This window comes from Typopeltis vanoorti, chromosome 17, assembly GCF_054136105.1.
Source record: "Typopeltis vanoorti isolate ZY-2024b chromosome 17, IOZ_Tvanoo_1.0, whole genome shotgun sequence".
Taxonomy (NCBI): domain Eukaryota; kingdom Metazoa; phylum Arthropoda; class Arachnida; order Uropygi; family Thelyphonidae; genus Typopeltis; species Typopeltis vanoorti.
The window spans coordinates 70,841,724-70,857,166 of record NC_143565.1 but is presented as its reverse complement, the minus strand read 5'-3'; the positions used below and the strand labels follow the sequence as shown (position 1 = coordinate 70,857,166).

The window sequence follows — 15,443 nt, the reverse complement described above, 5'->3', positions numbered from 1 at the left end:
GATACAAATGGAATCTTTCCAATCATTTCGTAAGAATTTAATGTGAAAAAAATAAATGAAATCAGTAAGTGGAGGAAGCTAATGGACAAGCCATTGAAACGGTTTCTATCTAACTGAAGATATCGCTAATCAGGAAGGGTATCAAGAAGTCAGCATTTTACTTGTTCTAGGAATCCATAATTGCAATAAACTAAACTCTCAGTGGAAGAACGTTACTCCATTAATACACATCCACTATTTTGTGACTAGATGACAGCGAACCACCTAATGATTGTGCGTTCCTCATATCTGTCATACATATTTTATTTTTGGACCCGCTTGACTAATTTTTATAAATTTACAATTGGAAATACACATCAAAAAAGCACGCTGATGACTTAAAAACGTCAGATATTGCAACTTGGCGAAATTATATTATACTGGACTCTATGAACTTGTAGGTCTCGTTAAACCGTTCCAGCAGTAAATGGCAATACTACATTAGTATCAAAAAAAAGAATAAGGAACACCTTTGAAAGACATGCTCATAGCACAGTTACAAGGATGGCAAGAGATTAGTACTTCAGTTGGAAAGACAGGTGTTTGAATCCCATTAGGAGACAAGGAATTTGTATAAGGACTTTTAATTGACTGAAGGCGAGTCAGTAGATCTCATATGTACCATTAACTGACTTGTGTAATACACTAGCCTTGTGGACTTGGCAGCCTATACGTCATTTCAACCAATATAAATAAATGCCTTTTGAAAACAGATTTTCCATTTGTGGAGAGTTAACTTTTTTTTTTTTTTTAGTGTCTTCCAATACTGAATGAACTGGACTCACGTAAAGGATGAGTTGAGAATGTAGAAAAAGAGAGAGAAGGAAGTGAATGTAATACGAGCATAAATTCTAACAACAGCACATATAGCTAAATATTAAGGCAAATGGAATAGCAACGATAATATCTTCCTGTGTAAAAAAGATGAAAGAGTAAAAATGTTTTGTAGTATTTTTAATTAGTCTTTCTAAGTTATGATGACGGAATATCTAAAGGCAAAAAATGAAGATCGGAGCAGGGGAGGGGAAGAAAACCAACAGACTGAAAAGGTTTATTATACAAACCATATTTCGTCACTACTTCTGAAAGGCTACAAGGTCATGCAATTCTTAAATATCCATATCTCTCTTCTCTACATAATATGCAACGGCAAAAAAACTCCATCTAAAAGTCCTGCGACTTCTTGAGTGTTGAATAGAATTAAAAACCGAAACAAAACAGTGATCAATAGTGCTAGCTAAAGGCTAGCAACGAGCTTTATACTACTTCTAATATATGAATACAAAAATGCAAATCGCAGTAAATCAGCTACTAGCTCATCATACTTTTTCTACTAGGATAATGAAGGTAGGTAGGTAGACGAAGAATATTCAGGTAAGCGAAAAGTTATTAAAACTCAATGGCTAGGAGACATCTAGACAAACAGAAATAATATATAAGAAAGCAGAAGTTCGATTTTTACTGTCATATTATGCCTTCCTATACTAAACTATCACAGTGTCAACAACATCATTCGTTAGAGAGAGAAAAAGAAGTTTTTCAGAAAAAAAATAACGAAGTGACTTGGAATTAACACTACCGCTGTAGAGAAAATGAGGGAGAAAAAATTGTTTGGCATTAAGCAACCAGATTAGTAATAGTGAAGAGTAAAACTTTCTCTGGAAAGCTTCATTTCGCTCCTTACAATCTTTTCAACAAAAAAAAACTAAATAAAAAATAATAATAATATGTTCATGTCCCTATGCATTTAAGTGGCTAAACCATAATTTCGTTGAGAGCCATTATTCATGCTATTCATATTTTTTCCCAAATATTACAGCTGATGTAGGACTGCATATTCAAAATGCACTCATAAAAAATCTCCTATGCTTTGCTAGCATTGTAACAGAACCGGTGTTTGTTTGTTTTTCAGTAACATATATCGACAGAGAGCTAATTCGAAGTAGTTTTTTTTTTTTAATTTTTTTGTTGACCTTGCATTTAACAGAGAGTAATCAAAGCCAGTTTTAGAGATGGATGATATGGGTAACTACCAGGACGATCACAAGGCTACTCAGTGTTTCATGTTATAATATTCTACATTCAAGGAAGAACTTGGGGAAATGATCAAATTATGTTTCACCCATATATACAAAAACTGTTGCGTGGAACCCATGTGTGTGTGTGTGTGTGTGTGTGTGTGTGTGTGTGTGTGTGTGTGTGTGTGTGTGTGTGTGTGTGTGTGTGTGTGTGTGTGTGTGTGTGTGTGTGTGTGTGTGTGTGTGTGTGTGACAGATCATATGATCACGCTTATGTTCTGACCTCACTTTCCTGATATAAAAGAAAGAAAATTCTAATATATTGTGATGTTATTACATACTGAGCACAAGGAATATTAAATACTGATGTCTTTTATTAACAGATAAAAGTTTTATCTGTTAATAAAAGATTTATGAAAGATTTATGAAAGTTAATGAAAGTTTTGAATTCTAAACACTTCTTAGCCAAGGATCGACAAACTTTTGAGGAAGAAGAGCCACTTTTCTGTTCTTTGACAAACGCATGGCACAGACTTTAATACCTCTCTATAAATATTTATATAGCATGCATATAGAGTATAGCACACATACCATTTCCCATCTCCAAAATATATAAATATAGGCCTACAACTTGCAGAGAGGACTTTAGTAACGATAATTTTAGGATAAGATGATTAGTCATATGCCTACATATATACTTTTGTGTGTAAATTGCATGCGTTCTCTTGGCCAGTTTGTTTTGTTGCAGGATGAAAAACGTTAATTACCGGAGCAAAAACCCCGCCATTTCCGTATGACATCGGCTAACTCACCTTCATTTGAAAAGACCTGATAAAGGTGTTTCGCATCTAACCGTGTTATTATTATTATTATTATTATTATTATTATTATTATTATTATTATTATTATTATTATTATTAACAGTTGCATATTATTCAATAGATGGGCTGCCTAACTGTACTAGGCGAGTAATGAGTAATCAACATTTATCATATTTAAGTAGCTAACGAGTAAAATAGTTATCGCTCCAAATATTTCCTGTGCACTAAGAAGGTACTCTTTAAAATAAAAAATAAAAAAATTCCCTACTTATTTTAAAGCTTTATGTTTGTCATCATCTCGTGAGAAGGATGTTCTGGATTTTTTTAATACGGTGTCCCCTTTAAATGATCTACACACGACTCACAAACGTAAGGGGTATATGTCGCATTATTGGTGATGTCACAAATTCTGATCCCTTCCCTACTCTGTGCAACATGACAAATTAAAAAAAAAATACAGAATTACATAATTTCCCTTTTAATATTTGAATATCAACTTATTTCTATTTTGGTGATTTCAACTAATTCCCACACTACGGTGTTTTGAAAGTATAAGATAAATCAATAACCCGATTGTGCATTTGTATTTATCAGCAATCTGATGGGCTTAAGAATTCAAAAATTTTGACTTTATAAATGATTTTGAAAATATGCGGGCGTTCCACATCGAATGTGAAAAAAAAAACAAAAAAAAAACACGAGTACTTGCACCGTATGTTCCTGATACGATTACGAAAAAAAAAAAAAATCCAAGAAGTCTTCAATTAATAAGAAGATCGAGGAAATAGCGTTTGGAAATTATAAAGTACGAATGTTGAAAGCTACTGTAAACGCGAGATATGTTATGGTTGGGTATTCGTCGCAAAACGCCTTCAGCTGGTGTGTGTGTGTGTGTGTGTGTGTGTGTGTGTGTGTGTGTGTGTGTGTGTGTGTGTGTGTGTGTGTGTGTGTGTGTGTGTGTGTGTGTGTGTGTGTGTGTGTGTGTGTGTGTGTGTGTGTGTGTGTGTGTGTGTGTGTGTTTGAGTGTGTCATCATTCTGCAGTATAACGCGATATCACACTGGCAGCTTCTCATCGGGTAGTTAGCTCTACAACTGAGGTTGTTCCACCTCTGCACACCCGTCATTTTGAACCGAGCGATTTCTCTTTCTAGGACAACTGAAGAAGCAATCTGGCTCGGAAACAATTTGCAACCGACAGCGATGTACAATATATCGTTTCCTAGTTAAAACTACATGGAACCGATTTCTTCTAAGCTGAGATAGATGCTTTTGAGATAAGGTGGGACAAATGCACAGAATATCTTTGTCAGTGTGGAAAACTGATGTGTGCCAAAATCGACCATAGCATGTATGACATGCTAATATCATACATGCTATGTCAGAATAAAATCCTTCACATAGGAGTGTTACCACCTTGCTCATATCATCTCCCTAGTATGGCAGCATAGAGGTACCTCTACTAGCTGGATGGCTGAGAGAATAGAATAGAATAATAGGAGTGTTACCCTACTTGAAACACTTGATTTAAGAAGTCGAATTTCTAATATGAAAATGATGAAGGGAAATGATGTCTCGTCACTCCAAACATTTTTATAGGAAAAATGTTTGGAGTGACGAGACATCATTTCCCCTTCTCTTCCCAGATCATACTTTACCACCTCAAAGAAACCTGACCTCGTTAATGGAAAACCCTTATGTGTTGTTTCATATCATGAAAATGAGTTCAGAGAGATAATCAGCATTACTGATACTATTATCTGACCTCCTTGGTCAACTCTGATTATTATTACATCAATGTTTTTTATGTTTAAACGTGATAGTTTTTCTTCTTTAATTTTTGTAAATCGTTTATATCAGCTATTGTAAGCGGAAATAAGTTATTTAGAATTAACCTAAAGGCAAGTATGTCCTGAAGCTATCAGGATTTTATCAATCGCGTGTGCTCTAAGGTCAGATTGTCTGTTTTTGTGTAAAAAGGAGAGAGGCCACCTTAGTTTTTTTTTTTTTTCATTGTACAGTGGAGATGTGTCACATCACCAGTACGCAGGCTATTCAGATTATCTCAATATTCTTTCAAATATTTACCAAGCCTACATTGAGAGAATTGGCTGGAGACTTGATTTCGGAAGCCGAAGTCAAGAGACTCTTCAAAACGCAGCAAACGTGCGCTGCCAGTAATAATAATAATAATACGTATATTGTCATAGGTATTGAAGAAAAAGAAAGAAATTTAAAAATGCACGTCAGTCAATCATGAGCTGCTCGGTACTTGAACTACTGCTCAAGAGAGCAGCGCAGAGGGAATCTTTTTACGCTTTTACAATCGTAAAATTATTTCACCTCTCGATTAAAAAGAACCATATCTAGTTCTTTTAATCAAGAGGCGAAGGTATCAATCATGATGCAGGGGGAAAAAGTGTATAATACGGAGAATGAATCGTTTTCCATATTATGCGCTTTTGTATAATGAACTTTTGTTGCATATACGGATTCAGAATTAACCATGACACGCTTATTTTTAATCTAGTGGTTTTGTAGGACAATGGCTGGCAATGATTCTAGACGGTATGAATTCCGTCTAAGAAGGGGAGTGTGTATAACGCCTATTTAAACTTCTACGTATGTTCGCTGTAGATGCCAATAAAGCACATTAATAGTTTGATTCACAACAGAAGTAAAAAAATAAGTGAATATTTTAATGTAAGAGGGTTGTCTGAAAGGTTCTCGGCCTAACAATGAAAAAACGAATTTATAATTTCAAAATTATCTTTATTTTTCAAACATAATCTCCCTTAAGACTAATACATTTATTCCAGTGATGCTCCAGGGCCATTATCCCGTCCTTGTAGTGGCTCTCAGTAAGATCTGCAAAATATCCCTCTCCAGCTCCAATCACCTCTTGATTCGAAGAAAAACGCTGCCAGCGAGGAAGAGATAGAAGTCAGCGGAGCCAAATCTGGGGAATAGGGTGGATGTTCCAACAATTCATAGTGCAGATCCCTTAATTTTCCCATTCCAAAACACCTTTGTGGGCAGGTGCATTGTCCTGATGAAAGATGCTTTTTTTCTTCTGCAAACAGGGTCTTTTCTCACGAATTTTTTTGTCTAGTCTGGTTAAAAGATCGGAAGAATATTCCCCGGTTATTGTTTTACCCCTTTCAAGATAATCAATAAACAAAATGCCTTTAGCATCCCAAAAAGCCGATCCCATGACCTTTCCTACTTTGTCTTTTTTGACGCTGAACAACCTGCTTCTGTCCACTGTTTTGACTGCTGTTTGAATTCTGGTGTGTAATGATAAATCCAAGTCTCATCCATTACTGTGGTAGTAATAAATCGACGTACAAAATCAATTTTATTCATGTTAAAACGTTCCAAGCACTGTTCAGAGATTTTCATGCGAGTGCATTTTTGATCTACTGTGAGCAAGCGGGCACCCATCTTGCGCAAAGCTTTTTCGCATGCAAAATATATCCTACACGTTCTTTTGAAATGCCTATAGTCTCAGCAATTTCACGCACTTTGACTCGCCGGTCATCCAATACCATATCGTGCACTTGATCAATGATTTCTGGTGTTGTTACACTTTTTGGACGTCCTTCACGTGGATCATCTTCAAGGGTGGTACGGCCACGTTTAAACTCGGCAGCTCATTTCTTAATTGTCGAAAACGAAGGAGAAGAGTGTCCATAAACTTTCATGAACTTCGAATGAATTTCTTTTGGTATTAAACCTGCTTTTACAAAGAATTTTATAACCCCACGATACTCAATTTTATCCATTTCAAGGGATGCAGAAAACACGTTTGATTGAGATAGCTGTATAAAACAAATTACTTGATAGAATCACTTTCAATTTCACATGGATGCTTATGACAGATACCAAGTTAGAAAACAGAAATCTTGCCGAGAGTGTTGTCATCTATGGTCTAGGCCGAGAACTTTTCAGACCACCCTCGTAATATTTCGCTCAGCAGTAACCATTGCACAGGATAACGATGGTCATCGTAAAGAAAATAATTTGAATACGAACAAGCGCCATTCAGTTTTAAATATATCCTCTGGACTGAGTCAAAGGTGACGATTTTTTTTTTTTTAAATTTTGTTCATTTAAATGTAGAATTACAATCACTCAGATGCTTGGAAGGTTTTTTTTTTTCTTTTCACATCCACACTTTAGATTAGGAGTGTTCTGTAAAGCATGGCAGATATCCATAAAAATTGGTGAGTGTGTTGAATCGCAGTCTTTCTAGGATAACAGTTCTTCTCCATTAAAATACTCATTATTTATTCTTCTATGTTGTGAACAAACCATTAAAGATCCTTATTAAGAAATACATTTATGGGCGCTTTCACCTGAATGTGAATTAACTAGTCTCTTGGTGTTGAGAGGATTATTTCAACCAGAAACGGGTTTTCCTCCAGCAAAACACATGCAATTAATAATATGCATTGGTTTCGTGCATACTTTTCTCTGCGATAAGTTTAATCAATATGAGTGATATTTTTAATTTGCACATTACACTTCACGATTGTTGACATCTGGGTGAAACATTTCAATGGAGAAAACAAAAGCTGCGCGCACGCACACACACACACATTGCTCGCTTCAATGCTTTACAATGCGTACTATGAAGATGATATCCATTAAATTTCGATCGCAGATTGTAAAGCACTTTTTTTTTTCCCCCACCTATTCAAGGATGCGAAGAACATTTCTGGTCTTTTTCAGCACCTATTCTTGATAGAAATACTGATAAATGTTGATTTATCCGAGATTAAATCAAACTGATATTACTCAAATTGTTAGAAATCGCACCCCTCTCTCTTTTTCCCCCTGACAGATTGTATAAGACTTTAGACAGGAAATATTCCAGACTGAAATCTTACTATGAGGATATATATATATATATGTATTATGGGAGGGTCACTACCCAGACCGGTTTCAACCTTTTTGAGATCTCCTCAGTGAGTAGCTAGACCCTAAATACCAAGGTTTTATTAATATGGAGCCTTATCACCTTTACCTATAGAAGTTGCAACAAGGTGTTTTTATTTTTAATAAAAATCTCTAGAGGAGATATAGATGTAATAAATTTTTTAACTTGGGGATATTGTATATTAGGATAACCAAGTAATTTTATAAACTTGGTTATTTTGAGTTGCCCTGGTGTTGAACCATCTTAAACTTTGTTTCAGACGCAAACTTAATTGTTTGCATATTTGGTATTAGGAGTTAAAATAACCAAGTTTATAAAATTACTTGGTTATTCTAATATACAATATCCCCAAGTTAAAAATTTTATTACATCTATATCTCCTCCAGAGATTTTTATTAAAAATAAAAACACCTTGTTGCAACTTCTACAGGTAAAGGTGATAAGGCTCCGTATTACTAAAATCTTGGTATGGTATTTAAGGTCTAGCTGCTCACTGAGGAGACCTCAAAAAAAAAGTTTGAACCCGGTCTGGGTAGTGACCCCACCCATAATGCATTGCAGTATACATCGTCTAGTGAGATGTGCTTTACATTATGGGAAAATACTAAGAATAGTGATCAGAGCTTTACCCACCTTTACAATGAGTTGCCCTGGTGTTGCACCATCTTTAGACTTGAACTTTGTTTCAGGCGCAAACTTAATTGTTTGCATACTTGGGATTAGGAGTTAAAATAACCAAGTTTATAAAATTACTTGGTTATCGTAATATACAATCCCCAAGTTAAAAAATTTATTACATATATATATATATATATATATATATATATATATATATATATATATATATATATATATATATATATATATATATAATTTCAGTTTAATTATCCAGGGAAGTAAAATAATCGAACAGGTATTTAAAGCATAAAGAGCCTGTGCCTTTCAATTATTTTCCTATATATTTTATTACACAGCTGACCACTCTTCCATTGTGCTGTTTTGAAAAGCACGCATTTAAACATTTCAACAACCGACTCACTTTAGAGAATATCAAAGTACCGTGAGGGGGGTGGGGAGAAACATACATTAATTTGGGCAATACGGACAGAATAATCGTGTAGAGGGCGAGAAAAATATTGCTTCCGGAGTGAAGAAATGTTTTCCAGCACTACCTACCTAGTTTCAAGATTAGCTAGTACAGACCTTTGAGTTTTTATTTTATTTTATGAGTAGGTCATTCGGCTCGTTGTATACCCTTTCTGATAAATAAAACAAACGCTGAAAAATGCCTTTTAGCGTTTCTTTCACCAGACAAATAAAATCTCGAAATTCTGTGGTTTTGAGGTGAATTACCTCTCTCTGGCTTAAAAAATTAAGGGAAATATAGCATAACAGTCTGTTTGCATAATGGATATAAGGGTGTCCTACATTCGTAAATATACTACAAAAATAGTGAAAGACAAGGAAATAGACATGAAAAGGAGACGATTGAATAGCTTCACTTTCAGCTACCCAATGACAAAAAAGAAATGAATCAAAAACAAGAAATTCGAATACCCTACACAGCATTTCTTATTTTTCCTCGTTCAAAATTATACGACTCTGCGTAGAAGTACATTCCAGTTTTAGTAGAGCCTTCCAGAATTAGTCAGTCCCTTGACCAATCAGATAGGTCAGAGTTCAATTCCGACTACGCAGCTTCTTTATCCGATGACGACTTAACCCTAAGTGGAGTTCTGAGGGACTTTTACTTTTCGTATCTCAAACAGCCTTTTCATACCTCAAACTTACCTTTAAAATACATATAAATACTGATGCCTCATTACTCAGTTGTCTTCATGCTAACCTAAATAGTCTCCAGTAATAACTAGCATTTCTAATGGATTTTTTTTTTAAAATTCCGTGTAAGTTATTTTAATGCATCACCAAATACTAAACTGAGGGATTTGCTCAGACACCCTCATGAGTGGTACCCGTAGCATTAACTTCCCTATAGAATAGGTCACATCTCATTTCTACCATTTTTACTCATGGACATAACTACAATAACAAGACCCTCATATTAGAGGGAAGACTTACTTCGCGAGTGATGCTGTCCATAAAGAATGCTTTTTATTATATGAAACATATAAATTGCTTTCTGTGGGTATCTTCGGGTCTACAACCTGCTTGGAAATATTACTGACTAACATCCTCTTTCCATTTCATTTTTAATCTACAATAATGCAGCAAAGAGCTGTATATAAATGAAATGTATATTATCACTAGACCCAAGTTATTGAAGACAATGCCAATGCATTTTTTTTTTGCATCGACAATTACTTCACTAACATTCAATAATTGTTAAAGAAACTGGGGAAAAAAGCATACACTAAGTTGTACAATACGGAGACAATAATCGTGGAGGAGAGAAAATAATCATGGAGGAGAGGGAAAATTATTATATCAAGAATATTCATACACATATCTATAAGTTTTTATTTTTTCTGGTAAACAAACGCTGAAAATGCCTTTTGGCATCTATTTCATAAGACAAGTAAAATCTCGAAATGGTATGATTTTGTATAAAGCAATTAACTCGGTCTCTGAATATATCATATGTAATATATAATAAATGCATTCAGTTTTTGCAGTCTAAATAGTAGGTAAATCGATGTAAACTAACTATGACTATTTCGGAGAAATACATGAGATTTATTTCATTTCTTAAAAATATGATTTCGAGATTATCTGGCTTCCCTTAGCTTTAAAATTCATTTTAAAAAACAAATTTGTTAATCATCTGGCTAATCTCAGGCTTGAAAGTGGCGTTTAATCAAGTGTAATCCGTTCAAGGACAAAAGCTGAAGGAAAGAGAACATTAATCTATCCAAAAAATAAGGGGGGGGGACATAATAATAATAAAATAATAATATTAATATAAAATATAAAATAAAATTATCATTAGAACAAAGATAGAAAGTGATGACAATGATCCAAAGCTGGTTATGACCGCATGATCAAGTGAAAAATACGTCAAAAAAAAAAAAAAAAAAAACAGCGCTACCTGCCTGTGAAGCAGCCTTATCATGCATTACAACACCTAAATACTTTTGGTAGCGTGCTTATATAGAGATCACCGTCACGGCAGGAGCCTGTGTGAGAAATCGAATGCTATGAGCGCTACTTCCTGAACTCTATGATTGCAGTCACGTGAACACCGTCAATGTAAAACGATTCTCATATTAAAGCAGGCCAACACTGCTTCCTATTTGTATCTGCTGTCGACATGGAGTTCGAAGACATCCTCCAAGAAGTAGGAGACTTCGGTCCCTACCAGAGGTCCATGCTTTTGTATTATTTAGTGCCTTCGGCTGTTTTACTGCCGTGGTTCTGCATGAACAACCTTTTCGTAGTGTCCGCTCCTGACCACTGGTGTCGAGTGCCTGAAGTAGTGAACTCTGACCTACCTGTTGACCTCCAGCAGCTGCTAATCCGAGGAGGGATCAAGTCGGAACCGAATCACTGCGAAATGTACGTGCTCAATTATACGGACATGGCGAATGCATTCGATGATTTGGGGAGTAACTGGACATCGATGGTGAAGAGCGTACATTCCAACGCAAGTGTACAGCAATGTAAGCAAGGGTGGATGTACGACACCACCTACTACGATGAAACGGCAGTGTCAAAGGTTAGTAAATTTTGCTGATCTTACATTCTCGAAAATGCCAAGAGTCAAATATTTTTAATCTGAATAGCCAGTGCAACTAATAAATTGTTTTTGTTATTCTTACATACTGTGATAATTTCTATTACTAAACCAGTATGCAAGAATAACATAAAATGCTATGGCACAATAAAATATATCAATTTTTACACGATTATGAAGAAAAAAAATTAGGACAGGAGTTCTTTATCCGTAAACGGAGTTTTGATGAACAACGACGTTTTGAGCATAATTCAATAATCCATATATAAAATATTTAATTTTCGTTTTGCATTTATTGGTTAAGATTTTTAACTATTGATCGAGAAATAGCTTATTTATGAACGGATCATGATTAAGGAAAAAAATAAAAAAAAGTGCGAGACAAATTCAGAGTTAAAAATGGCAACAAATCCCAGGGAAAACAATTGACAGAAAAGGTGCAGTTTTTAACCATTCATTTAAAGCTTTGATGTACAATGGAATTTTAAATATTATCTATATAAAGCAAACAGATTTATATTTATATTTATATAATGTTTATAAATATTTATATATTTATAACTATAATTAATAAGAAGAAATTGAAATGTCGGAAACATTGATTTGATGTTTGATTACATTTTTGCTAGTAGGATTTCCACATCAAAGTTTTTTTTTTCTTCCCCTAATAGGGAAGGAAATGCTTGTTCTATAAGTTTGGTATTTATCATTGGTTATCACAAGTGTTTTTAAATGAAAACTTCGTTCCCCACGAAGTGACAACTTAGTAGATCCTTTACACACGCGAGCAGATATACACTCATGCAAGCGCATACGTGTGTATGCGATGCACTAGAAAACTGAAAGAAAAAAAAAAAAAAACTAGCACCATAACGATTGATGCAGGCTTCCTATTAGCATGATGCAACAAACAGTTCCATTTCTGCATAAATTGGCATATTATAGACCTGTCGCTTGCATTCTGACAGCGACAGGTCTATAATAATAATAATATAATAGTGGACAATAAAAATGAACAAGCAGCAAGTTCTGGTTCATTAATATAATTATAAACTACTAAAACTGTAGTTCTGCATGCTTTTCTGGAGTTGCCCCTCCACTTCCCACACTTCTTAACTGAAATCTCACAGCAGGAAGTGCGGTTTAAAATGGAATTCTGCACTTTTTTCCCCACTCTGAGAAGACAACTCCACTAATTGGTGGTATCAAAGTAATAAAAAGTGTCAAGTGTGCTTACTTTTTTCTTTAGCCAGATGGATTAATTTACTTAAATGAGTGGCCAAACAACTAGGCCTGTAAAAATTTAGCTATGTGTCTATTTGCTTCTGATCTCAGACGTGTTTGCTGCAAAGAAAGAGGCGTTTCTCAGAGGATGATGACATTTTAGGAATAACGAGGTACCTAAAGCATTAGACTCGTGTGCGTGTGTTTTCCGATGGGTTTATTCTTTTTATTGCAGAAAAAAAAACAAAAAACGTCCATATTTCTGGGAAGAAAATTTCGCTTCTGAATGAGGTCCACTAACTCGACTTCGGTTTCATGTAAGAAAAGAGAGGGAAAAAAAAAACATGCATTTATGTAATGACAATGACCAATTCAGACTCATCTGGAAAAAGACACAAATGCTCTCAGGAAAAGTGGATTTAAACCTAGAATGCGATTAGCATACAATACTGTCCAGAGCCAAGTGAAAATCCTGTCATATACAAACGAGCTCAGGAATCCTTGAATTCTAAAACAGAGATCGACTAAAAGAATAGAAATGGCTTTCTCTTACTATACGGTGTATCCTCACTATGGCTATGAGTTCTCCTGATACCCACAGTAAGGCCATCAGAACATTTTAGGAATGGATTTCTTTTATATTATTATTACATGATAACGCCATAGAGCCTCAGGACTCATCGCGGAAAGCTATCCTCACCTCAAGATGCTATACACCCCAACCCTAATCATCTGCACCACTTACTATACAATAATTTTGTCTGTTAATTGAATGTATTCTTCTTTAGTTAGTTTAACTGTGAAAAAACTTGAGGTTTTTGTAGAAAAAATTCTGTCCCCGTATGAGACCAGCTAACTCACCTACTGAAAACGCCCATATACAAAAATTGCTCGCGACGTGACAAAAATCAAACCACTTTCTTTTCCGACATTACCACACAAATAAAAAATGTCGCTATTGTTATTATTAGTTGCTATCATCAAGCTTAGAAACTAAATTAATGTAAAATGAATGCTACTCGGACATAATGGGAAGGAATAAGAATTCCATTCCATTTTCCCCTTTGTAATATCAGAACTACTGGCGGTGTGTTCATTCAATCTTTCGTCTGTAGTCAAAATTCTGTTTCTAGATACATTGCTGTGAACTATGCCATGAATATTTCACTTGTTACTTTTAGCGAGCAGGAAAGAGTTATTATTTCCTACCAAACGACAAAGTTCGCGATGAAATAAATGGCAGAATAGAGGAAGTGACGTCAATGGAATGAACAGAAGTACGATGATAGCTCATAATGTCGAAATTGAGAAATACAATTATGTTATGCTTTTAGTGTCTAAACCATTCCCCATAACTAAACCGATAAGTGACACATAATTTGCACACTAAAACTAAGCAGCGAAAGTATATACATAAAGGAAACTAAGTTTTAGGTGCGCCGAAGTACTATTATTTTAATATAGCTTAAATTTTAATTGCCTGTTTTGCAACATCTGCAACCTTCACCAATGGGAATGGAAGCCAACATGATATCTGTCTCTTCTTTCCGACATTCGAAACACACAGTGACTACCCTGCCGCCTGGTATGTGTCGGCACAACATACTAAAATCATGAAAGCATAATATTTAGTCAAAGAAATGAAAGTATTTTATTATACAAAGAGAGTAAACGCATGTGCAAGCATACACGACGACACCAAAGCTGGGTTTAGGTGACTATTAGAACACCAGTTGGATAATCATTATGCAGTAAAGTTTCGACTGTCGGAGATATTGCATTGGGATCGGTGTGAAAGGGGGGGGAAAGTAGAGTTTCTCAGAGGGAAGCTATTAAACTACCGTCCGAGATCGGGTAAATCAGTTTTGTTCGAAATGAAGACCCTCATATCCTTTGAAGAGAGCAGGGATTGTGAGTCCTTCCGGTAGTTACGGTAACATGACCATGCGATACAAGGAAACTGAAAATAGGTTATTCAATCTATAGGTCTTCGCTTTAAATAGAATCTTCTGGTTTTGTTGCTACACAATGTCAGTTGAAATTTTGTTTCAAAAGGAGCACTGTGAAGAGAAAAGTGGTTGACGGTCGCAAAAACTGAATATTACAGTACTGTTTATGAAATACGTGTAACGGATGACTAAAATTTCCTTTTAAATAAACGCCCAGTGTAAATCATTGGTAAGGAAACAGTTCATACATGACAGGCCATATTTCATTCATAATAAGAAAAAGAATATAATCAACACCTTCTATAGTAGTGAAAATGCCATTTATTTCATTTTATAATGTTTATACGTTTTTAATAATACCTGCTCAGCATAGTTTTATAAAATGGTTTTCATTAAAAAATAAAATTCTGTATCCCGCAACTGGGTGATATGGTCGGAGAACATAATAGTCAGGGATGATCCATGAAAAGGTGAAATGAGGCCGGAATAGGCCACGGGACCTAAATTTCCGAAAACGAATGATGATCTTTATAAGAAGTGTATTAGAGAGAATAATCTTCAACTGACTTACAGTGAATAGTCCCGTTTGAGAATTATCTTTGCTTGCATTTATATGTTTCGCTTTTAACAAATGAAACTGTAATAGGGGAGAATTAGCAAATCCTTTTGTTTATTAGGTACCAGTTTTTACCTAATAAGTAAAAGGATTTGAAAAAAAAAAAGACCTGGTTAGCGTATCCGCTCTACAACCAACAGGCTGC

At 35.0% G+C, this 15,443-nt stretch overlaps 2 protein-coding genes and 1 long non-coding RNA gene across 11 annotated transcripts in view; 2 read left to right on the top strand and 1 right to left on the bottom strand.

The window, feature by feature from the left end:
- The window catches only part of LOC150097476 (carcinine transporter-like), a 49,076-nt gene extending 38,259 nt beyond the window's left edge, over positions 1-10,817 (top strand). The window contains exon 11 of the mRNA XM_090406934.1: positions 10,766-10,817. Within this exon, the coding sequence (XP_090263060.1) occupies positions 10,766-10,817 (52 nt within the window). The remainder of the gene's footprint in view (positions 1-10,765) is intronic.
- The window catches only part of LOC150097475 (uncharacterized), a 287,535-nt gene that overhangs the window by 237,226 nt on the left and 34,866 nt on the right, over positions 1-15,443 (bottom strand). The gene's annotated exons all lie outside the window — the stretch shown is intronic.
- Positions 11,087-15,443, top strand: part of LOC150097474 (organic cation transporter protein-like) — an 83,360-nt gene continuing 79,003 nt past the window's right edge. The window contains exon 1 of the mRNA XM_090406932.1: positions 11,087-11,491. Within this exon, the coding sequence (XP_090263058.1) occupies positions 11,087-11,491 (405 nt within the window). The remainder of the gene's footprint in view (positions 11,492-15,443) is intronic.